This window comes from Ostrinia furnacalis, unplaced genomic scaffold, assembly GCF_004193835.3.
Source record: "Ostrinia furnacalis isolate ACB-3 unplaced genomic scaffold, ASM419383v2 OfSCF3663, whole genome shotgun sequence".
Taxonomy (NCBI): domain Eukaryota; kingdom Metazoa; phylum Arthropoda; class Insecta; order Lepidoptera; family Crambidae; genus Ostrinia; species Ostrinia furnacalis.
In genome coordinates, this window is record NW_021133902.1 from 124,732 (window position 1) to 150,880 (window position 26,149).

At 38.3% G+C, this 26,149-nt stretch overlaps 3 protein-coding genes and 1 long non-coding RNA gene across 8 annotated transcripts in view; 2 read left to right on the forward strand and 2 right to left on the reverse strand.

The window, feature by feature from the left end:
* Positions 1-8,513: 8,513 nt before the first annotated feature.
* On the reverse strand, positions 8,514-9,893 carry LOC114358086 (synaptobrevin-1). Its single transcript, XM_028311961.1, has one exon. It carries the CDS (start codon positions 9,761-9,763, stop codon positions 9,398-9,400), a length of 366 nt encoding a protein of 121 aa, XP_028167762.1. The 5' UTR covers positions 9,764-9,893; the 3' UTR covers positions 8,514-9,397.
* Positions 9,894-13,168: 3,275 nt separating this feature from the next.
* On the reverse strand, positions 13,169-14,651 carry LOC114358085 (uncharacterized). Of its 5 annotated transcripts, XR_003656358.1 has the most exons (5): positions 14,323-14,651; positions 14,212-14,238; positions 13,921-14,017; positions 13,747-13,809; positions 13,169-13,342 (listed from the first exon to the last, which is right to left on the reverse strand). It is a non-coding gene; the product is annotated as an uncharacterized LOC114358085 (long non-coding RNA). The 5 variants fall into 5 exon arrangements; XR_003656359.1 differs by lacking the exon at positions 14,212-14,238 and having other exon boundaries at positions 14,511-14,651; XR_003656356.1 differs by having other exon boundaries at positions 13,921-14,238.
* Positions 14,652-15,053: 402 nt separating this feature from the next.
* On the forward strand, positions 15,054-19,758 carry CCT2 (chaperonin containing TCP1 subunit 2). The gene is made up of 10 exons (XM_028311960.1): positions 15,054-15,071; positions 15,230-15,403; positions 15,525-15,660; positions 15,758-15,977; positions 16,097-16,235; positions 16,312-16,520; positions 16,621-16,795; positions 17,365-17,542; positions 17,907-18,110; positions 19,179-19,758. Exons 1-10 carry the CDS (start codon positions 15,069-15,071, stop codon positions 19,349-19,351), a joined length of 1,611 nt encoding a protein of 536 aa, XP_028167761.1. The 5' UTR covers positions 15,054-15,068; the 3' UTR covers positions 19,352-19,758.
* A 1,829-nt stretch (positions 19,759-21,587) lies between these two features.
* Positions 21,588-26,149, forward strand: part of LOC114358075 (uncharacterized) — a 66,182-nt gene continuing 61,620 nt past the window's right edge. The window contains exon 1 of the mRNA XM_028311948.1: positions 21,588-21,601. Coding sequence (XP_028167749.1) covers positions 21,588-21,601 — 14 coding nt within the window. The remainder of the gene's footprint in view (positions 21,602-26,149) is intronic.

Genomic DNA, 26,149 nt, shown 5'->3' on the forward strand with positions numbered 1-26,149 from the left:
TCTTGATGCCGGCAACCACTACGTAATTTAATTGATGAATCATTTCGCTGACTACCTTTTCTGCTTATGGTGTTGGACTTCAACATCACCCTAAATATGAATGTCTTATTCATTGCGTTATTTCTGTCGAGTGCTGTTACTCATTTGTCATGTGTATATTCAATTGGTGGTGTAACTCACCGCTAAGACATCTGTCAGATTATTCAGAACTGTGACTATGAATAAAAACAAAAGGTCGGCCTTACAACCATTACTTATTTAGCAGAAGTTACCAGAATTGGACAAATTACTTAATTTATCATTCTACATACAATTGAAAACAATAGGTTCAAGGTGTTTGAATTCCAACGAACCGACCTTCGAAGTTGAACCGGTTTTTTCTAATGTTTGTGTGTTGTATCATTGAGAATGAGCGCAGTGCAATTTCGTCTAATCTGTGACCAGACTTGACCAGGAAACCTTGATTGGTGACTCACTTCTGAAACATGTGCGTTACAAAAACTACTAATCTAGTCAGATCCTCGTGAGTTGGTCAAACCTCGAGTAAATTAGTATAGAGATGGGTAATTTCAGGAAACTTACTCATGCTTCCTTTTTGTTCCTCCTACGCAATGACAAGACTTTCGTAAGCAATCGTTTATTTTTAAGAATTATAACACCATCCAAACCTACGGTTAGATTGGAGCTGTACATAATGTAGAACTAAATAAGGGTGTATGTCGAGTCATACTTGAAAATAATAAACATGAAGTGCCTGAGGCGTCTACCTACACCGCGCGTGCGACATAAGTAAGTTTAAGGTATCGAAATAATGTAAGAAAAAATACTTATTCCAAATTCAAATTATTTTTTTTATCCGACAAATATTAATGTCTCGTTACATAGATAGGTACATTGTATAATAAAATAATATGTTTGGCCAAGTTGCAGTGGTTTGCGTATCGGACTATACTTATCTACCATACCTGAGTTCGTGGGTTCAATCTCCACGCAATATTAATAAATCGTTTTGTATGGGTATGATGATTGTGACCGTAATGTAACTAAATTATTATGTAATTTACAAAAAAAAATGTAATTGCCCTTTTCATGTGATGTAGATTTCAGCGCATCTGGTCTGCGTGCGTGTAAAATAAGTAGGTGGTATTCATTTATAATTCTTATATTTGTTTATTATAAAGTATTATTTATTACCTAAACATATAGGTACTTACCTGTGCTGTGAGTTATAAAACTTAGGTATTAAGTATACGTATACGATATCGCTATAACAATCGCTAACAGGAAAAATACAATGTCGATTCGATTACCTACTTACTAAAATAGGTTTAATCACAGGTTTAATTAAATGTAAAATAATTGCAATACCTCATACCTATTATGTAACATAATACTGCAATACATTACACATGGTACGTTTTTCTTTTTCTTTTATGAATAACATTGAAATATAGATCTTAATAAGTGAATATCCTAATCCCATCAAAAACAATACTTGTCAAAAAACCAAGTCTCGCAACTCAGTTGTTCTACGGTAAAAAGTTGTGAGATCCATGTAATACCAAGTCCAGGCCAGGAAATCTTTAACGTTTTACATAAATTATTGACTTGGCCATCGCACTAAATAATTTAATTTACACGTGTTTTCATGCGATGGCCAAGTCAATAATTTATGTAAAACGTTAAAGATTTCCTGGCCTGGACTTGGTATTACATGGATCCCACAACTTTTTACCGTAGAACAACTGAGTTGCGAGACTTGGTTTTTTTGACAAGTATTGTTTTTGATGGGATCTCATTTCTTTTTGTATTTTGTAGACAGCAATTATGTATCTAGAAAACTGGACCAAAATTGAAAAATTTTACTCGACTTGGCGGGGACACTACCGTGCGCCTTTATATTTATATGGTATTACAAAGTTATTTAAGTAAGTAGTTAAATATTTATAAAACTGGACCGAAATTGAAAAATTTTGCTAGACTTAGCGGTTGCACTACCGTGCCCCCAAATATTTTAGTTTTTCCTTGATTCATACACCAAACACTACTTATATTCCAAATTTGAAGCATCTAGGTCTGCTAGAAGTGCCTTAGAATTTTGATGATCGGTGAGTCAGTCAGTCAGTGAGTGACAAAATTAAGAAACTTTGACCCGTTATAATTCTTAAACTACTGGTTCAAATTGAATGAAATTTTAAATATACCGTGTCTTTACAATGCCTGCATGGATACTGAAAATTCAGTCTTCTAGTTTTATCCCCAACGATGATACAGGGGGTCGAAAATGGCCTGAATTGCTTCGAGAAAAGGATGGTACGGCTGTGCCGCTTTTTTGCTCGACTTGGTGGGGGCACTGCCGTGCCCCCAGATCATAGTTAACTACGAAAGTTAACAGCTTCTACAGACTTTTAAAGCAAGAGAGACATTTATTTTTAAGCAGTCGAATTCCAAGTCGCTTAAAAAGTATGTAAGATTAAGTACTATACGATTCCCAAAAGTTTCAAAACATCAGGAATACTTAGGATATTATGAAACCCTCAATGTAGGTAAAAATGTTCCCGTTATTTTCATTTTTCAACAAACTGAACCTATGCCCAGTAACTAAGTAGTTAGGTAACGTTTGCCTGTGCATTGTGCTTCCATAAAACGGATAGGGGTAAATTTCAAATAGGTAGGTACCTATCGATAAATAGTCAAGAGTCGAAACCTACTTTCGAATATCGAAGTCATAGAGAGAGACCAACACAAAACTTGTTTTAGGATACGCCCTACAGCTTTTGTTCGACCCACTTCCACCCTGGAACTTACGTAACAACTTCGAACTTTGTCCCCTAAGATGCTTTAAGCTTTAACCCCATGGACGCTTAATGCACCATTTGTAACTGTCGGATCTCTTTCAACCGGCAGGAAATTTAACGTTTGGTGAACGCCAAAGGTATTTTTGGCTTTACGAGTATGTGAATGATGTAAAAATAGCTGTCTATTCAACGGGGTTAACCACTGAACACACTGGTTGCCTGTTCGTGTTGCAATTTCCATTTGCATGTTAGCTAGCTATAATTAGAATATTAAACATGGACTATTTAGATAGCGCCCACGTAGGTTAGTGTTTATTCCACAAGTGATAAAAAGGATAAATGTTCAAAGAATTATAATAAAACGTGCCGTTATTCTTCTTCATACCTAAGTACTCAGTAGTCTGGAAAGTCTTCATAAATACCTATGTCCCACCTAGGAATCGAACCAAGAGCGGTAGAGTTCAACGTTAAGGCCCAGAACAGACGGTGAAACGCAACTGCAACGAAACTGCAACTTTCTGATGATTCTGATGAATGAAACTGAAACTGAAAGTTTCAAACTGGTCGCGTCATGTGTGGTCTCTCAACGGACGCTATGGCAGAAACTTAGATGCAACTCAAAAGTAACTAGCAGTTGCAGTTTCGTTGCAGTTGCGTTTCACTGTCTGTTCTGGGCCTAAGAGTGGGAGAGTCTCTACTTACTTATTCATTCGGCTACAACAGGATTTGGACCTCTTTGATACGTTTTTTACAAGCTTTATATTGACTTCACTTGTTAGTGTGTGTGGGACAAATCTTGCAACTGAATTTAAAAGACCACTTCTCCTCAACCGATAGAGCTGAAATTTGGCATACTTATGTAAGTACGATGACAATGCAATGTTATGGTACCATTGAGCTGGTCTGATGATGGAGTCAGGAGGTGGCCATAGGAACTCCTAAACGAAACGGCGGAACCTCATTGAGTTTGGGTTCGTTGGATTTGTCTTTTCGAGCACTTTAGTGCTAGATGATCTCCAGGGCTCTAAGATTGAGATACAACTAAAAAGTGTAAAATAAAATTATTATATTAAAAAAAACTTTTTTAAAAACAAACTTTATTCTGAAATGCAGTTGTACTAAAACGAAAAAAATAATTGTATGCTAGGTTTAAATTAATAATTTCGAAAGCTTGTAGCGCAAACAGAAAAAAGATGATAAATTCCATGCGCGATACAAGCTTTCGAAATTATTAATTTAAACCTAGCATACAATTATTTTTTTCGTTTTAGTACAACTGCATTTCAGAATAAAGCTACAAGCTTTTTTTAAAGGCTTTAATTTTTTTTCCTATTCCGATGATCGATCAAAACTCAGTAGACTACACACACATATATCACCATTGAGCGGATCCTAAATCACTCAGGCAATTTGACCAATAAATAATAGTCTAGCTTGACATGTAGCTCGCTTGTTTCATTACAATGCATCGGAGTTTATTGCTCGTAAACTAGTGATATGAATCTTGGTCCCGAGGCAGGCGCAGGCGTCGCTGCGCCGCTTCACACGACTCGCTGGTGCCACGAGCTGACCCCGATCATGTCGCCAAAGGTCATGAAATTTTCAGTGGGACACTGAACTACATATTACGGGAAAAAATGTGTTGTCTTGTAGCCTTGTACATTACACTTTTATGCTTTCTTTTACCAAGTTTCAGGTCGAAGCTCCTTGATATTTATTTACCTAAGTAAGAGTCTAAATAATTTTGCTTATTTATGCCTAAATTTAATTCGAAAAATACATAAGGCATCTAAAATCATCAGACCAGACCGGACCCAATAACGGACTAGAGATGGACTGATCTGGGTATCATTTTACACCTAATATTATTGAGTTTTGCCACACAAACGTGCCCACGACTTCCATTATAGCTCCAGCACGGCACAGTCCGACCGGAATGCTGATGAAAGCGATAAACTACGAGGTCGTTCACTTCCCGCCTTGATGGGAAGCTGGGTGGCTGTTACAATGAAAAACAGATAAGACACCTACTCCGCTTTTTGTGACAGTTCAAATATTCTCATTGACAGGTTTTTTATAATTATAAAACCTAAGATAAAAACTTATTTGGAGGCAATCGGAGTGGGTGAATGACCACGCGAATAAGGAACGCATCGGCCGAACGTGTGATGATGTAAGTAACCTGACTTGGTAGGAATGTATTAGCACGTGACGCCTCTGCAAATGTGCAAATTCAAGCAAATGAACTAGACAAAATTGTTGATGAGGTTTCTGAATCAATACTCGAGTTTTGGAGATAATACCGTATTTATAACGGATACGGGACGAAAAAGGTGGCTTTCCTGAGCTTAGGTTTGTTGTTTTGAGTTTGTATCGAAGTAACAACGTCTGCAACCAAGGCATCACGATGCCTGATACACTGTTAATGAATATAAATAAACTGGGCCAGTTTCTGGTCGAGAAACCTAGTTAAGTATCATAGCTCCCTAGTCTCCCTACAGATACCAAATGAATGATGGCCTCCACCAGCCTACTTTCTACTTAGGTAAGGTAAAATACTACCTACTAAGGTAAAATAGAAAGTCAGATGGTACGAGTAGGTTGATACAAGCCCTATGAATTTACGGCAAGATAAGTAGGTAGATAACAACAAAGGAGGTTTTGTTTTGTATGCCTGATGTGATACTTACCTACTTAGTACTTCGTTAGCTACTAAAGATAGGTAGGTAGACCTACCTACTGGCACAGGCTGGAAATAAACAGTTTACACAACCCACACCACAATGAAGCTATCACCTGGAGGAATCTGACCAGGCCTAGGGTGGAGCGAGCGAGCTTTCGTGCATAATCCTCCCTCAGCCACAACCACAGAAAAATTGGCTATCTACCCTCCAACTGCCTGAACACAACATTGCTGATAGGTACATAATGTTGATACGACGCCATATTTAGGAAGATGGTGGTCTGGTAGCTAATTAGGTGGACTTAGAACAAGCCCCACCCACCACCTACTACTTATCAAACGCAGCAGAAAAAAAAATCCCGCCCTGGGAATCAAACCCGCGACCTTACGGCCTAAGACGTCTTACTACTTAGGTACTAGACCACACGGGCGGTTAAACACTACTTATAAAGCGCTCTTTTAATAATATCTATGTTAGGATTCGTGTTAATCTGTTAGGGCGTTGGAGTTGTTTAATAGGCTCATTCAAATAACAAAGTGTGACTAAGTCGGTCAATAAAGACACATTTGGCATCCCGGCCGAACGGTGTCGAGTTCAAGCAGAGCGGAACAGGTAGGCAGGCCTACCTCATGCTAGCGTATTTCCTACGCGGAAGAAAGCCTCTAAAGTTTCGATGACATTTAATATTACTCGTAGATGTGCTTCGAGCTCACCTTACATGTTCACACGGTCGGTCGAAATCGGAACATAAAATTATAAGTAAGTTAAATCAGAGTAATAGACCTACCTGTGTATTAGGACAATATTAACACAAGTTCATCGCCATAAAGCAAAGAAGAAGAAGACAATTTATGTATGGCCCCAAGTTCGATTCTTGGTCGGTTCAATTTTTTTTTAAACCATGATTACGCTACGGGTTATAGATAGAGCTAGTAAGTAGGTACCCAGAGCCCCGATTACGGTAACTTTTATAACGTCTACAATCCAGACGCGTTTCTGATTCTGCGATACGATTGGTCAAAACAGCTGACGTACGCTGTTGAACGACCAATCGTATCGCAGAATCGAGAAGCGTGTCTGGATTGTAGACGTTAAAAGTTACCGTAATCGGGGCTCTGATATCTACCAACACCGTTAGAATGCCAATAATTAATAGTTAATGTTAAAGTAAATATTTCAAATATGAAAATTATATGAAAAAGAATTTGCCTATAAAATTATCTACATTACATCATAATTAAAATTTTGCAAACATATCACTTCCTATGCTGGATCACCATATAAAGTAAAACGATAGATACTACCGCGTAGGCGTATACTGAGACTGCGTAAGCGCGAATACCTTCCATAACTTCCTCCTACCTACCTACTTATTGGCTGCTACGTCACGCACACAACAATGCTTTTCAATGTGGTACATAGGTAGGGGAACCTGTTGAACCTTGGACAGAGTTGTACCTAAAACAATTGTATATATTTTTTAAATTATGCGGTTTTATGAAAAGTTGTCTAGGGTATTACATACGTTATTTGTCAACATTAACGTGAAGTTAGCTAAGATTCGCCGACGCCGTGCAAGTACAAGAAAAAATGGTAATTTAATATTTTACACTGACGCAGTGAGTTTTTGGAGGTTTACTTCATGTCAATTTATGAAAAATGTTGCATGTTTGACAAAACGGTTATAGTTAGAACATAATCTTTATATATCTAGCTACTGGACGATATGAGTTTCTGATCCTAAGCTCAAATGGAAGTGGGTTTATTATGCTTATTAAGTGAAGTAGTCGCAATGTTGTACCTTGACCACCCAACTAGCGATGTACCTTGGTCACTGATTTTCATTACATTTTAATGAGAATTTTATTGTAATAAAAGAAACATATTATACTGTTATAGATACAATGCCCAGAAGACCTCAAAATAGCAATTTAAAGTCTGTTTTTGATATATATTTTTTAATTTCTAATGTTTTTTAAATTTACGTTTAATGTATCTTCATATGACTTTTTAAGATTACTTTTGTTGATAAAGCGGTTTTAATGGACATTTTGCTAGAATTTATGTTAAATGATAAGAAATAAAAAAAACTAGATTGCAAGTTAAAGCCACTCCAGCGCGTATTTTGTCCTACACGACATAACATATCAACATTCAACAAAATTTTCTAGAAAAAATGTTGAATATTGTCATATTTTTGTCGGTTGTGTAAGGCTAAACATGGACTGGAGAGCCGGCTTAAACTTAAGTGATTTGTTGCCAAAAAATTGTGAAAAATAATTAGTACAAAAAATATGGATGAGGATCTTTTTTAAAAAATACTTTTACTTAGATATTGTTGCTAATAACTGTAATAATTGGTATTTCAAATAATAATTTAACAGAAAATTAATAAATTGAAGCGAATATAAGCATTTATTTAAATTTAAATAGGTACAATGTACACGGTCCAAGGTACATCTGGTTTGTTGTACCTAGGACAGTTTTCCCTTTTTTTTTCTAGCAGCTAGTATGCCCAAATTTTTTGAATTATACACAATTTTATGAATGAATTATGTAGTTAATTAAATGATCTTTAAACATAACTGCACTAGACAAGTTTAACTATCACCATTATTTTTCAAAAAATCAAAATTCGAAAAACTGGCCTAAGTACAACAGGTTCCCCTACATGTATCAGTTACACTTCGATTATTTAATGTGCCTTCCTTGTATTCTAGGGAAGGAAAGACGAATTTATAATGGGCAGGAAAACCCTTACCTACTTAATGAAAAACTATAGGGCAACAATTCTATGGCACAGGATACACAGCTATTTGAGTCCCTCTATTATCTCAATACTTCTTTTACTATTTATCTCATTGAAATATATGTATTGTATTGTTCTTGGTAAATATGCCAGTTCATGTATATCTTGCTCAACACAAATTACTGATAAGATAAGCTTTGTACATTGAAAAATGACTAATGTACATTTATGCATTACATTTATTAGGTACAACATGAAATGAAATGAAACGAAACATAAATGAAGAATACATAATATTTATTATCTTAAGTAATACAAAACAACTAGGATAACCAATATTATTTTATAATAATCGTTTCAACAACTGTATTGTGAAATTAACTATGAACTAAATTAAACTGTATGGAACTTGTGCTGTACAAAGGCAAAATTGTTGGTCCCTATAAAGATTCACCCAAACTTGTGCCTATGTAAAATGAAAATGCAATTAAAATGAGGATAAAATATTGATAACTATTTTAAAACCTTTCCCATTAATTAATGTTTAAATATGGAAACATAGTGTACCAATGATAAACTTAACTACATATTGTGCTATAACATATTTTATACATTGTGCAATAAACAGTTTATAAATACAACAGCAGAAATTTTGTAACATCAATTATTAGTAATACATATTTTTATAACATTAACATCAAGTAGCAACAAATGGTGTTATGATAATTACACTGTCTAAAAATTTGTAAATATCAGTTCTTCGGGTTAATCTGGCCAATAAATAAGCTCTGTTTATATTTATTAATACTACTTATCACAAAATACATTAAACTGTACAATCAGTTGGCCACTTTACAGAGAATCTATGAAAGATTTTAGAATCTGAATTAGTTAAATCGCAATATTTCAATTTTAATAAAGTATTCTTTCAAAAATAGTGCTATGCTTTAGTATCAATAAACACTTTCATACATGTACCTATCAAAAATGTATCAAAATGGAATATAGAAAATTGTGCGTTATCAATAATCTCATGTTAAAAAAATATTTCAGTCATAATTTGGTCTGCATTAATAAGTAGGTACAGATTCACCTTTGTAGATACAGTAAATAGTAACTTTGAAGTTTAGGCATATTCCCGCTTAATTGTAGTATACATCATGTGATTATCGACCGGCATTGTTGGATTCGGTTACTGCCGGCGGCGCTGCAGCAGTGCCCGAGCCCCCAGAGGTAGCGTACACAATGATTATGATAAGCAGGACTGCACCTATAGCACCAATGATCAACATCATCTTCAAGTTTTGCCACCAATATTTTCGTTTCAGTTTCCCAGCCTGTTGTTCAAACTGCGCTGCCCCGTGCTGTAAGGCATCTGCTCGATTATCCAGTTCTGATAACTTCTGATCTCTTTCTAAAACTTTCTCGACATTGACACGCATAATACCAACAACTTCATCTACTTTTGCCTGGGTTTGTGCCAAACGTTTGTCACTCACTCTTGGTGCAGAACTTCCTCCTTGTTCTTCCATTTTGGTAGTTAAATAAAAATTACAAATTTATGAAAATCTACAACACAAAACAAAGAAAAAGTAAGGAACAGAAAAATAATGGCGAGCAATAAATTGGCAATTAGAATGACACATGAAATGACGTCACCAGTGTGGCCAACATAAAAATATTAATCCCTAAAACTATACTAAAACCCCCTAAAATCCCGCTATATTTTAAAAAATATCTCAATAGTGTCCGACTGAATGTTCGGTTTCGGTTTCGTTTTCGGTTGAGTTTCGGTAAAAACACGAGTTTCGGTTTAGTTTCGTTTTCGGCGGCAAACTTGCCGAAACTACGACCGAAACCGAATGTCCATTCGGGAGTTTCCGTGCCAATGTCGTGATCCGATCAGAGCCAATGTCGCATGTCGTGATTCGCTCGCTTGTTTGTTTGCTGTTAGTTTTTTTTGTTTTGTTGTGGTGGCGAGTTTTCGAGTGATTTATTTTGAATTTGGTAAGTTTTATCTCGTTATAACATAAGAGCGGGTCGTAAACATAAAACAAAAACATTCAATATGACTGATAAAACTATAATAAAGTTAAATATAACCTATAATTTTTTTTTGGTTTGCAAATGCTGTACGTAAACAAATATTAGTTAGGTAGTTAGTAATGACTATACATATAGTGCATTTCATGGTGATAATATTATGGATTCAGAGTTTCAAAGTTCATTTTAGTATAATTTATCACCAAGGTATCCAAGTGGCAAGTACAGTAGATACTAACTTACGTACTACCAATTTTGTTTTGAGACATTATTAAGTGTGGGACGGGTTATGTAGATGTCCTGTATATTGCGAGTAATTAAAAAAAATCTAGACTATAATTCCTTCTTTTTCTTTTTTAATACATAATTTGATACCTTTTAGAGTGAAAAGGCGCTTTATAAGTTCAATTTTAATGCAATTTAAAGAGAAAACAATAAAGACTGATTATAATAACGTTTTCTTTATTTTTCCCTCAAAATATGAGCCTTGTAAGGAAGTTTCGGTTTCGGTTTCGGTTTCGGCCGAAATAGACACCGTTGCCGAAATTCGTTTTCGGTTTCGGTCGTAAAACTAGTTTCGGTCGGACACTATATCTCAAAAAACAAAATGAATTGTTTTTTATTGATATTTTTATTTATTAATTTATTGAAAAGTCTAATATTAATCCACTAGTTGGAAAGAATCACATAACTTTCTTAAAAATATACAATTAACGACAGAGTGAAACTGTGTGAGTGTGTGAAGGCTCGGTGTAAAGATGAAGTATTTTGAAAAAATATGGAGTCTCAAAAAAATCCTAAACATCCATCCCATTTATTTTCCCCTTAGATTGGAGGGAAAACGTCTGAATTGGCAACACTAGACGTCACTCACACACGGTTATTGTCTATGCTATGCTATTTTGTGATATAGGTGTACCAGAATCTCATGGCAAATAGGGAAAATAAACTTTGTTGAGAGCAATACTGGGGAAATTGGAATAAACGATCTTGATACTATTTAATTTTTTACTTTTATGACTTTAATATTAATGAACATGAAGTACGAATATACATTTTAGGTAGGTATGTGTATGAAGAATGTTGTTATAAATAAATCGTATATTACTTAAAGTAACTAATTTTATTATGCACCATACTTTTATCACTTCATTCAGAACTAGAAAACGATTTTAAGAACTCCACTTGCATTTCTTGTTCTTCAATAGATGATCAAGATAAAGAGATATACCAAAACTAAAAAGACGGTAAAGTTTTTTTTTTAAATCGATCATTAAATGTCTGTGAAATTAATTATTTAAATTACCTACATACTTATTTTGGCGTGGAATTGGAACAGGCGGTGCCGTTCTTTTTGTATAAATGGCCAGGTCTGGTATATTTAAAAAAAGGTTACAAAATTTTACTAAGAAAGAATCTTGAGTGACTTAAAAAAATAGAAATAGATTTTAAAAAAATATGGATCTGTCAACAGCACTGGATCAGGGGTGATTTACTGTTTGTACCCCAAATGACTGTCGTGCGTGAATACACCAATCAAAACGTCGTGAATAGTTATGCGCAACTTTAGGGCCCTGTAACTTATTTATTTGTAGATATATTTTCATGATTCTTTCACAATAATTATTAGTTTTACTTATATTTATTTCAAGTTTATTTAAAAGAAAAAAATTAGAAACTTCTCCATTATTCAATCTTGCTTGATGAAATCTTTTTCAATTTTCTTTACATGGTCATAACATTTTGACAATTCCTCTGCACCAATTTGTGAGATATACCTGAAAACATCGATAAAGCAGCTACTAAGTAAGAATAAAAAAACATAACCCTCCTTCTGACGCAGTTGGGTAATAAGCTAAATGTATCAAACATTTCAGTCCAACTCACTGTCAACTCGACGGCGCGTTTAGAATCAAAGATTGACTTTGAATTATGCCTTATTTTACAATTCACATTGAAAACAATATGACTTGCTTGAGCTTTTTCGACTTTTTCACAAAAATAACAAATAGTAAAGAAGAGATTACAAAATTTTTGCAGCGACTGACAGATTTCATAATTTTCTTTGACAGGTGACAATTAAACCATAGACAATTGCCATATGAAAAAGACACTTTTCCAATATTTTTGTTTGCCATGAGATTCTGGTACACCTATAGCTCACCTTATAGCTCACTGGGCCCCGATTGCGCTAAAAATTTTCAACTGCATTGCGATTGGACGACGAACGATAATCAGCTTTTTACAAATGCGTATCGCGGTATCGTTTAGAGTTAACTTATGACAGCTAATTCAAAAGATGCTGAAATGTAAGCGGAGCGCAACAGCGCAACAGCGTCTTTACGTAAAAGCTGACGTGACAGAAATTTACTTTCTCTCAAGTCTCAAACGAACGTCAAATGCATCACGAACACGTTTGTGGATACAGCACCGCTCGCGCTCGGACCGAACATTGCACATTGGATTGAGCTACAATTAGCTCTTTGATTAGCTCGCTGTACCGCACCACTACATTTCTTAATACTCTATGGCATAACTCTTTGTCTTTGTTTGCTAGCTCTTGCTTTTTTTCACAGATTAGAGAGTATGTCTAAAGACAGATAGGAAACGGCCCTAGTATTGGTTGAACGATAAACAAACTGGTACCGAGCTAGATTGTCCAGTAGGTGGCGCTGAATACAATATGGCGTTTGCCGCCCACAGATTAAATATACCTGTCATACTTTTTTATGATCCGTTCCTTTTCATGTATTGCGGTTAAAAATAAAACTATTGAAGTATCAAATGAAACTTTATTGATGAAATATAACATGAAATATTTTGTATATCAATAAGTATTAAAACTATTGGATTTTAAAAGATTACAGTTACTATTGTGATTACAGTACATTGTTTCAGTTTTTACTCACGGCTTGACATTTGTATGTAACTCATACAAAATAAGTTGCGTTATGACTTATAGTAAAATAGTTTAATGTTCTCCATAAATTCACACGTTTACTCTCACTTTGGTTCTGTCCAATCCAATAGCCACTGTAAGCAGGCCAGATCTACACGTTTCTCACCACCTGTAAAATATAAATATTATTAATTATAAAACTTTATAGCACAATAAAATAGTACAAAAGGTGGACTTAATGCTATTTGAGCATTCTCAGCCAGTCGACCCCTGGGTTATGCAGAAAGCTGTGAGTGCGAAGGTAGAGGCAGAAGGGTAGAAGTTAAAATTGAACTTATTTTTTTAATTGATATAATAATTATTTAAGATACGTAATTATAAAATATTTGTAAATTTAGAGCAAAAAGATGCACATGTCACCGTAAGACTGTAATCTCCCACATCATCTACATTCTACACTAATATTATAAAGAGTACAGCAGATAAACAAGTGATCTGTCTTATCTACCATACCTACCTACTGTCTGTTTTGTTTCTAGATTTGCACTACTTTGTTAAATAAAATTAATTTACCTTGTCAAATGTGTACTTGTCAATCAATTACATGTACATTCACAGAATCTGGATTCCACCAATCTGTAATTAAATAATTAACTTTTAGATCTTTCTATTTGATCCTAGTCGAAAAGCGTCAGAGGATAGGTTTAGAATAATTTTGAGGGTGTTTTAAATTTTAAAGGTACTTACCAAATGTTCTTATCAACAGAAGTTGTTTTAATAGTTATCTGGGTAATTCATCCAATACAGATCTTCCTAATTTAATGCATTTATGTCATGGCATAACCTGCAAATGAAATGAGTTCATCGTTTGTGATCAAGCATTCTTGGTCTGGTTTTATTGCTTATAAAGGTTTCTTCTAAACTTATTTGAATAGGAAGTAAAGGTTGGTTCATCTGGATTTTAAGTAACAGTTGACAATAATGAGCAGCACCGGTGATTCCATAGCAAGCACTTTTATTGTAATTACAGCTTAACACCTTATAAGTTCGAAGTTCGATATTAATCTGAAACAAATAGGTACTTAGATTCACTGTATAAAACACGTATCATTCACTGTGTCCTGCAATCTATGCCTGCAATGTACCTACGTGTATTGTATTTTGGGTCCAAACTCCAAAGTATGTTGTTACTCCATAAAACGATCCATATTTAGTTTTCATTGATTTAAATGGAGTTATGAATGATATTGTAATGAAGAATTAATCCTTAGTGTGGTTCAATACTTGATAAAACATTGCTGCAAGCTGCAATAACCTTTCTCGAGTGGATATCTTACTTGAGAGAAATTTCTTCTTGAACAAACATCAATCCAACAGGCAATCCATGCACATGTAATTCTTATTAATAATGATTGAGAAATTAATGATTTTAATTAGATAAAATTTGTTTAAAGAAAAACACGTTTTTTCGATGAAAATTTTTGACGTTTATTTTTTTAATAATGTCACAGTTGTAGACTTGAGACGGAACTAAAGGGATTATAGTGAAAATTATTACAACTTTTAATTAATATACTTTTAAATAATCATTTCATTTATAGAATGCAATAGATTCAATAAAATAATTCATAAATAAAAGTTGAGTTGTAATTCGAAATTGTTTACTAACTTGATTCCAGACACGCAAAAGACCATTGTCGCATACAAAGAACAACTATAAAAAAAGTCACTTCCTCTCGGAACTGTAAAAAAAATTCACTCTCTATGGAGCTGTCAAACTCTATGGCGTTTCCACCCCGTGCTTTTTTTGACATAAAATTTTTTGGCTGCCGGAGTTTGTGTTCGGCTTCAAGAAATATTCAATATTCGTGTACTTTATATAATTAAACATCAAAATGGTTAGTAATTAATGAAAATTTATTCATTGATCTATAGTCAAACTGCAGTCAAAAGTCCGAAAAACTAGAAACTTCTCCTTTTTCAGTAAATAATGTTACTGGTGTCGGCCCGTATACTGTTGCACATGTGACTTACTAACTGAATGATTCATCTTCAGGTTTCGCTAAACCCGATAAGAATTTTGAAAAATGAAGCAGAAGAAGAAAAAGCTGAAGTAGCCCGTATGTCCAGCTTTATTGGGGCAATCGCTATTGGTGATTTGGTCAAAAGCACCTTGGGCCCCAAAGGAATGGATAAAATCTTGGTTTCTTGTGGCAGAAATTCGGGCCAGGTGTGTAATTAAATGGAAAAAAATGTTATAAATATTACCATTTGTGTACATCTAAGTAATAGAAGAATGTAACAAACATAACCTCAAAGGCATTTTCTAATTTGTGAATTATTTATTTCAGGTTGAAGTCACAAATGACGGTGCCACTATCTTAAAGTCCATTGGTGTTGATAATCCTGCTGCCAAAATTTTAGTAGACATGGCTAAAGTTCAGGACGATGAAGTTGGAGATGGAACTACTTCAGTAACAGTATTAGGTATATTATTATAATTATATAGTATTTACTAAACCACGTCGGGAAATGAAAAGGTCTTCTTGATTATTGAGTCTAAAACCTCAATTTTGGTTTTCAGCTGCAGAATTACTCCGCGAAGCTGAAAAACTTATTGAACAGAAGCTGCACCCTCAAACCATTATTGCTGGATGGCGCATTGCGGTAGATGCCGCTAAGCAGGCTCTGGCGGAAGCCAGTTTTGATCACAACAAAAACTTCAATGATGCTGCTCTCCGAGCTGACTTGGAAAACATTGCTCGCACCACATTAAGCTCAAAGATCTTGTCAAACCACAAAGAGTAAGTTATTGCATTAATAAATTATTATCATGGGATGATTATTTATTAGGAGAGCTTTTGAACGAGAAAATATTTTGTTGTTCTTATAAACATGTTTCATGTTTGATTTGACTTTTTAGGCACTTCACTAAGCTGGCAGTCGATGCAGTTCTGAGGCTCAAGGGGTCTGGCAACCTCAAGGCTATTCAAATCATTAAAATATCTGGTGGTTTATTGGAAGAGTCATTCTTGGATGAAGGTTTTCTACTCAATAAGAAGGTAAAGAAAAATATCTTTTGTTTTTCTTGTTGATAGAAAAGTACACAAACTTTTACTATATATTTTTTTTAAATAGGTTGGTGTACATCAACCGAAACGCGTTGAGAATGCAAATATTCTGATTGCCAACACTCCCATGGACACAGACAAAATCAAAGTATTCGGCTCCACAATCAAGGTTGACTCTATGGCTAAAATCGCTGAGCTTGAAGTTGCTGAGAAAGAGAAAATGAAAGAAAAAGTAAACAAAATCTTGGCACACAAATGTAATGTATTTATTAACAGGTGGGTTACTCTCATTTAATATTCATTTGATATCAATAGTCAAATAAAAACAGGTAAAAATGGATTAAATTATGATCTTTATTTTACTTCTTCCTTCCAGACAACTGATCTACAACTACCCCGAGCAGCTTTTTGCCGATGCTGGTGTAATGGCTATTGAACACGCAGACTTTGACGGCATTGAAAGGCTGGCTCTTGTCACTGGTGGTGAAATTGTCTCCACATTCGACTCACCAGACAAAGTCAAGTTGGGCCACTGCAAAGTTATTGAGCAGGTAATGTAATATTGCAATATTACAGTTACACTACATTTAACTTAAGAAATTTAGTAGCTCATTTATTAATTCAGACTTAAATAAACTTCACAATACATAGTAGACAGACACCTTATGTGAACTCTTTACTCTTGCAGTTTGTCATATAACAGCTATATGAGAAACTGCAAGAGTCAAGACTTGTCAATTTTGTGTATTTATTTCCAGTTTGCCTAGTACATTGTAAGCTTGATTTTTATGATTCTGCATTGGTCCTATAAAACTGATGTTGGCACTTGTGTACCTATTGTTGAGTTATAGTAAACATTTATGGTGACTTTTAGCCTAAGCGCAGACCACCGACTTTCAGTTGGCCGATAGTTTGATCAATTTCCAATTTGTATGAAGAATCGGCCGATACCAAATCAGTGTAGTGTGCGCATTTCCATACCCAACTATCGGCCAACTAAACATCGCTGATCTGCGCGCACCTAGGCTCATGGTGGCTTTTAAAGTTTTAAAAGTGGCTTATGACGTCAGTTTTTTAAGAAAGACAAAAGAAGATGACTAAATTACATAAACAAATGCAGGTGCTGATCGGAGACGAGTGCCTGATCCGTTTCTCCGGCGTCGAGCTTGGTTCGGCGTGCACCGTGGTCATCCGCGGCGCCACGCAGCAGGTCATCGACGAGGCCGAGCGTTCGCTGCACGATGCATTGTGCGTGCTCGCCGCCACTGTGAAGGAGCCCAAAGTTGTCTATGGCGGAGGTGAGTGGACACTTTCTTAAATAATGTAATACACTTATCAAGTTATCAAACTATAGTACATAATTTGCTGCTAGACGAAAACGGCCCCCAAGTAATTCTCCGAAGACCTGTCCTGCGCTGCCCGCATCCAGTGTCATAGATCTACCGCATGTAGTTGTGTATTTAGTTATGTTTACTGTTTTTAAAGTTAGGGGCAATGCTGTCTGTCTTTTTTGTTGTAGTTCCTATTGTTAATGCTCACTTTGAGTGAGCATGATAAATTAATATGAATTCTAAACTGTAAATACTTGTATGACATAATTCTCTCTCAAAGAAGTTCCAATTTCGATCTTGCCAAATCTACAACTTCAACAAATTGTTCTAGGTGCCAGCGAGATGTTAATGGCCGAAGCCGTATCGAAGGCGGCCGCGCGTACTCCAGGCAAAGAAGCGGCGGCGACCGAAGCTTTCGCCGTGGCGCTACGCCGACTGCCGTCTGCCGTGGCCGACAACGCTGGTTATGACAGCGCCGAGCTCGTCGCGCGTCTGCGGGCCAGCCACGCGCAGGGCGAGAATACTATGGGACTAGGTCAGTGGTTACTACGTCACACGTCATACTATAGGAGGCGACACAGGGCGAGACCACCATGGGGCTAGGTCAGTGTCTGATTACTACGTCACGCGTGAAACAATAGGAGACCTTGGCCGTGAGATGGGGACACCAAGGGCCTAAGTTAGTGCTCGCTCTGTTACTACGTCACACGCTAAGGAGGCGGCGTCTGAGCCTTCGCCGTGGCGCTGCGCCGGCTGTCGTCCGCCGTGGCCGACAACCCTGGTTACGACAGCGCCGAGCTAGTCGCGCGTCTGCGGGCCAGCCACGCGCAGGGTGAGAACACTATGGGACTAGGTCAGTGGTTGCTACGTCACACGTCAGACTACGTGACTGAAGCCTTTGTGGGATGGTGACGCTGATACCATGACACTAGGTCAGTGGTCTGGTTGTTACGTCGCTACGACAGCGCCGAGCTCGTGGTGCGTCTGCGGGCCAGCCACGCGCAGGGCGAGAACACTATGGGACTAGGTCAGTCAGTGGTGTGGTTATTACGTCACACGTCAGTCTATAGGAGGCGACGCAGGGCGAGACCACCATGGGACTAGGTCAGTGGTCTGGGTGCTACGTCACACGTCAGTCTATAGGAGGCGATGCAGGACGAGACGACTTTTGGACCAGGTCAGTGGTCTGTTACTACGTCACACGTCAGACAGTAGGTGGCGACTGAAACCTTGGCCGTGGGATGGGGACACCATAGGAGTAGGTCAGTGGTCTGGTTGTTATGTCAATCGTCGGTAGGCGACTGAAGCCTTTGCCGTGGCATGGGGACACCATGGGAGTAGGTCAGTGCTCTGTTGTTACTACGTCACACGTCAGACAGGCGGTGACTGAGCCGTCGCCATAGCGCCGTGGCCGACAACGCTGGTTATGACAGCGCCGAGCTAGTCGCGCGTCTGCGGGCCAGCCACGAGCAGGACGAGAACACTATGGGACTATTTTAGTGATGTAATTTTATAAGCAACTAAATTTTATACATGCTATCGATTTCTCTTTAGATATGTTTAAGTCGTTACCCGTAGCTAACAATCTAATCTCCTTTATCAGACATGGAGAACGGCCGCGTGGGCGACATGAAGACACTAGGCATCACCGAGTCCTACGTAGTGAAGCGCCAGGTTCTGCTCTCAGCGTCCGAAGCCGCTGAGGTCATCTTACGTGTGGACAACATCCTCAAGTCGGCGCCGCGTCGTCGCGGACCCGATCGTCGCCCATGCTAAGCACCGGAGTTATCTTATATCCAGCTTATCGTTATAACGTCTAATACGATGAGAGCTTGTCAGATCGTGTTGAATAAACATTAAACTTCAACTGGTTTGAACGTATACTATTTTGCTTCACGTAATCACAACAGGAGTCAATTTATTGACTTCCTTTTAACATTTAATTAAATGAATGCACTTGATTTGTCAAACTAAACATTTATTTGTGATGAATGAGAAATAATTATTTTTATGTCACAATTACATTTTATTTGTGATTAATTTTAGTTGGTTTTAGTATTGCTAGAAGAATACAAATGACGAAGAACTGCAAGATAATTTTCATGAATAGGCTTTAGTTTCTATCGCTGCAGGTGCCTTTATGTATTAACTATTTAGATTTAATAAAAACTTAACACACGAAATATTGAAATATTTTTCATTTATTGCTTAGTTCTTCCTTATCAAAAAGAAAAAGATATCATTTTCTGAGTGATTCTCAACTACCCTCCCGTAGGTTCGGAACTCGATACGCTTTAGCCTAGGCGCAGACCGTGGATTTTTCGTCGGCTGATAGTTTAATCGGGCAGTTGATCAACCCACCACCACCCATGGCCATGCCAACCTTGCGGTTATAACTGGCCGAATCGCGGGAGATGCGCGCGGAACTGCGTCTGCCGTAGCAGGTTGCACTCTGCCGCGCGCAACGCTTGACTCCCTACAAATTCTTTGATCTATATCCTTGTCCCTATGCGCTACTCTCCCCGTTCTGGGGCTGCGACTATCACAATACAGGTGGCACCCTATGGCGCCGAACTGTCCGGTGCTGTCCTCCTCACATGCCACTTGTACGCGAACGCCTTGAGCCGTTTGAAGTTCGCCTCTGACGCAACTAGATCGGGGTACCAAGCGGGGCCGTGTGTCTCCAGCACGACTCCCTGCAGCAGCTCCTCGCGTATGTCCCTATATAGGGGACAATCCCACAGTATGTGGTGACGGTCCTCCTCGAGCTCACCGCAATCGCAGCTCGCACTGTCCCTCAACCCCATGTTGCACAGCCGCTTGTTAAAGCAGCCGTGCCCCGTAAGAACCTGGGAAGTCACATAATCTGGTTCGACCCAGCGCATGCTGAGTCTCCCAGACACGTCGGGGAAAAACTGATGGAGCTCCCGACCCTTCGTCTCTCCCTCCCACCTGGTCTGCCAAGTATGCACGACTGACTCCAAAATTTCGCGTTTTCGCCTGCTCATCTCGTCCCTGGCCGCGGTCTGGCGTGCCACCTCCGTGCTGCCAGCCCGGATCACCTCGAGGTCCGCGGGTAGTACGCCGGCAAGCACCGGGAGCGCGGCTGTGCTGACCGACCGATAGGCTTTGGTCAGTAGCACCAGTGCAGGCCGCTGCCCCCGGAGAAGGGTGCCGCATACGGATTGCACCCGAAGGCGCTCGTGCCAGCAAGCCGATGCATACGTAAGGGTTGCAACGAAAGTGCCCTGGTACAAGATACGTAGGCCATGATATCGAATGCCCCAGGAAGACGCCGACACGCGCGACATCTTCCCGAAGCATTTGGCCGCGCGATCTACGATCCCTTGCGCATGCATCGTAAACAGGAGACCGCTGTCGATTACCACTCCTAGCACGGTTGTGGCGTTCACTGATCGGATCGAGGCACCCTCAAAGCGAATGACCGGGGGTCTCTGGAGTTTTCCCCTGATCGTCATCGTGGATGACTTGGCAGGGGAAAAGCCCAGTCTGTTCCGGACGCCCCAGTCGGTCACCAGACTTAGGGTCTCGGCGGCCGCTGCTTCAATGGCAGCCCTCGAGTTTGCCTCGATCAATATGGTGACGTCGTCGGCGTAAGCCACCATGCTGACCGGGCAGTTGATCAGTATGGGTATGTATGGAAGTGCGCACGTTACACCGATTTAATTTGGCCGATTCTTCATACATTTTAAAATCGGGCACAACTATCGGCCAACTAAAAATCGGTGGTCTGCGCCTAGTCTTAGTTACAAACATCGTTGTATACCGAGTAATACATGGTGCGCTAGTCTCACTAAAATAGGTGAAAAACCCACGCTTAAACCAATTTCATGGATGAGGGTCTAGACCCTGATACTAGCATCGAGATTCGAGAGTAGGTAAGCCCTAGGCATAATAGGGCAATCCTCGCCCAATTTGACAGTGCAATAAAGATGAACACATTATGTATTATACCTTGTACTCGTAATAAACTTGCCTTATTTTTTCGAAAATGCGGTTGTTCTGGTAAGTAAGTAGGTACCTACTATTTAATACGCTTCTTTAAAAATATATATTTTATACATATCGAAGACTGTGGCGCGTGAAGCTCGTGAGATTTTTGTAGTGCAGATAGGACAGTTTTCACCATCTAAACACCTCGAGGACTCACTGGTACAGTCAGGGTCAAATAGTTCGTGACACCAAAAATAGCCAGAAAGTTGACAACAAAACCTCATGATGTGATCATCATGTTGTGAACTTTTTGGCTACTTTGGGTGTCATCAAATATTTATTTGACGCTGACTGTACCAAGTAAGTAACATACATAGTTCTAATACCGAACAAGTCAGGCAGCCGTCAAACAATATTGTAGTAACACTACATTATTCACGGTGAACATCATGTTAACTTTACGGACAGTAGGCAACGAAGGCACCACTCAGAGAGACAGGTAATAACGAATCGCACTTGCTCCACCGTTTGCATAATTTAGTGCCAACCGGATTCACTAACGCTACTGACAGATTGATTACTGGAGTACGAGTAGGTATACAGGTTGATTCTTTCAAGGATGCGTTGTTGGCCTTTTATACTGCAAGAAATATACAGGGTGGTCGACTACACGCAAGTTCACGCAACATGTCATTGGTAAGTGATGATGACTTATACCTAATTACTCTCTGCTCCACCACGAATGTCATATTCAAATTACTTATTTATTACTAGCGGCCGCCCGCGACTTCGTACGCGTGAATCCCGTTTTACCCCCTTCATCTATCTTACGCGTTTTAGATTTTTTCATACAAACGTTTTTTCCCGCTAACTCCCGTTCCCGTGGGAATTTTGCAATATCCTGTTGTAACTAAGCTTTAAGTTTACTAGGTACCTGCATGCCAAATTAAAGTACTTAATCAAAGTACCTAAGCTACGTCCCTTCCAAATTTAACCATTAAGGCTGCACACGCGACGGAAGCTTAAAAAATGGAGTTACTTCTCCCGTTTCCCCAAAAATTTCCCTTTACTTCTCTGCTCCTAAGTATACTATAACCTGCCCAGGAGTATGAATAATAATAGTACCATGTTTCGTTAAAATCCGTCGAGTACCTACTTTTTGTTTCTATAAGGAACATACAGACAGACAGACAAAAATTTTACTGATTGCATTTTTGGCATCAGTATCGATCACTTATCCTGCTTTCGCCTCCGAGATTTATTTTACCGAGTAGTACCCCTGTACGACAAGCCTATCCGCACACAATATTCAGCGTAGTAGTAGTAAAAAACAAAAGAGCGGGCAACCCCACCCCTACCACGCTGTGGGCTCGGTGTCCGAGCGGTCTCATTCCTTTGTGCGCACGCGCAACGACCGCACGCAGTATAAGAAAAATGCTTAAGTGACGTCACCAGGACGTTTTTACCGACAAAAAACGTAATTATTTTAAGTTGTGCAGTGTAGTGACGAGAATTAGACCCAACACAAGGTTGGTTGTAACAACTATTTTGTGTAAGTGCTCGTACATTTTTATTATAAGCGTTGTGACACGACGCGTAACTTTGACCCATTTTTAGCTCCAAGTTAACGCGCGATGTTAACCAGTAGCCATTTTTTCAATTAGCCAGTGTGCTGGATAGACAGGATGCTCTGTCAACTGTCTTGGCAACTTTTTACAATCAGTAGTCGTACTTAACAGTTAATAGAAGTACAAATAAATGTATATAATAATACTCTATAATGAACAAAATCTTGTTGAGACCGTGATACTTGTTATTGTTATGAATAAGTGATGCAATACGATTATAATACAAAAATATTGCTTTATTATGTATTTAGTACATTGACATTTACTCTCTTAACCATTTAACATGGACATTGATCCATGCTCTAAACATCTACACGGTAAAATAAATCTCGGAGGCGAAAGCAGGATAATTAGATGATCAAACGAACTTACCAAGTGAAGTTCGATCTGAATTATCCTGTTTTCGCCGAAGAGATTTAAGGTCCCTCCCAACCCGAAGATTTCTATATCTTCTTCCCTGGAGGTAAACGTCAATGTCATCTCTTCTCTAAATATAATGAGACCGCTCGGACACCGAGCCCACAGCGTGGTAGGGGTGGGGTTGCCCGCTCTTTTGTTTTTTACTACTACTACGCTGAATATTGTGTGCGGATAGGCTTGTCGTACAGGGGTACTACTCGGTAAAATAAATCTCTTCGGCGAAAACAGGATAATTCAGATCGAACTTCACTTGGTAAGTTCGTTTGATCATCTAATAATCACCCCCTGATAGTTATTTTGAAAATATATTTCATGTACAGAATTGACCTCTCTACAGATTTAATTATAGTATAGATTACAGACAACTTGGGTAGGACTTATTATTTCAGAGTAATAGTTAAAAAGTACTGTGTAATGTTTCATCATCATCATTTCAGCCATAGGACGTCCACTGCTGAACATAGGCCTCTCCCAATGCTTTCCATGTTGATCGATTGGTAGCGGCCTGCGTCCAGCGCTTTCCTGCTACCCTTATGATGTCGTCGGTCCACCTTGTAAGTGGACGTCTCACGCTGCGTTTTCCGGTACGCGGCCTCCTTAATGTTTATTATTTTTAAATCAAATCAATTCATTTTTTGTATCACTATATACTTATAGTGGTAATTTAAATAAATAGGTAAGAGTAAGTATCTACCTACTTAAAAGTTAATCTAAAACGAATTACACAACGTTTTGACTCTCCGTATCTCTTACCTCTACCACGTCCCCCCCAGCTTGTAATAATATTATTATGTCTCTTTACAAGATAAACAAACTCGTATTGCAGTTATGCATAGTATACTAAGTATCTAAGTACCTACTACAAAACAAAAAATCTGTTAAAATCAATCTGTTTTTCTCTCCATCTAGATTCTAGATTGATTTCACTACTTTTGTACAGGTATCGCTCTAGCTCTAGGTAGGTACAAACGCGCGTAAGAATTGACTGAAAATCCTTTTCGCGAGAAATGTTCGGCCATTTGAAACGGAACGATAATGGAATTTTCCCTTATTATTTGATTTACCTGGTCCTTCAATTTTATGTCGGTGCAATAGTGTTATCCTCTTGTTACTACGAGTCCGGTATTCAACACGACTGGGTCCATGTATTTTGTTATTCAGTTTCCCTTATAAGAAAATTACATTTTATCACACAGCTTTGTATTAAAAGCCGGCATTAAATACTTCTTACCTTTAAAGTTGTGCACTCATGTTCAAATAGGAATCAGTTTTTTTATTGTACAAAGTGTTTAATTGAAATCATGAAAATCTACGTTTCCAAACATTGCGTCGTTCGATTAACGATTAGTTTATTAGAGGAAATAATTTTCCTGCCAACAACTATTAATAGGTTTTGAGGCTTCAAGGTGAATGTTATGGAAACAAACAGCTATTTATTATCATGGTAAAATAGCCGTACTTAATGTAACTTTGATATTTAAGTAGATAGGCGGTTAACCCGCTGGGCGGGCGCCTGCGCCTCGCGTCGAAAAGACATCAAAATAATCATTTTGCCGCATTGAAATAGTCTGCCAACATGCGATTGTTGTTTATGGAAAAAGGCAATTCAAATATTGCTATAATTATGAGTCGTTTCCACTGAGGCTAATAAAGCTCACGTACCCAAGGTTTTGAAGAAAACATTTAATTTTCTGTTAAAGGAAAACTGGTTCAGTAATGTTATGACTTTCCTTTAGCCTACAACTATTAATAATTATGACGATAAGCTTGTTCGAAACCATTTAGGCACAAACTCAACTCAATCCTACATGCATAAGTAAAGCTATGATATAAATTATTCTGATACACCTACTCTACTTATCACATTCATCAGCCAAGTTACCTGAATCGAGCTGATGTATAAACCTGTTTTGTAGAGTCGAATGATGTATGCGGCGGAACTAGGAATAAATAAAATAAAAATAAATCTAAGCCCGGTCCTACAAAGGCGAGTCGCCTTGCTGAATTGACTGTGACACAGAAAGGCAAACATAAATAGGACCCTTTTACGTATAGTGTTACTTTTGCCGGGGCGAATCGGTGCGAACCCGACTCGGAACTGACAGCTCGTTCATTTTTAACTCCCACCCTTGCTTCTATACCGGAGACGACAATTTGGATAAATGGTACATCCGCCGCCGCCCGGGTAAATTATTCAGGCCCGCCTCCTGACATAACTTCTTCACATGACAACGAGCACAATAAAGTGGAATATTTAGAGAGTTATCACGCACGCACCGCGCGGCGGCCGGAGTGGCTCGCGGAGGCTTCCGGGCGCCATCTTCAACAATGGCATTTCTATTCCCGTCGTAAGATCTTTGTGGAGCATGAATATTAGGTGTACTCTGCGCTCGCGTTGAAGCGCCTGCATGCCTTTATCACTTTTATGATCCCGCCGGGGAAAATGAACTCAATAAAAATGGATTGGTTGCTTGTGAAGTGACACGCTTGTCGCTAACAAATTACTTAATTAAAATTAGCTTCACAAACTCATAACGAGGAACACTTACATAACTGTTTTTAACATTTTTAA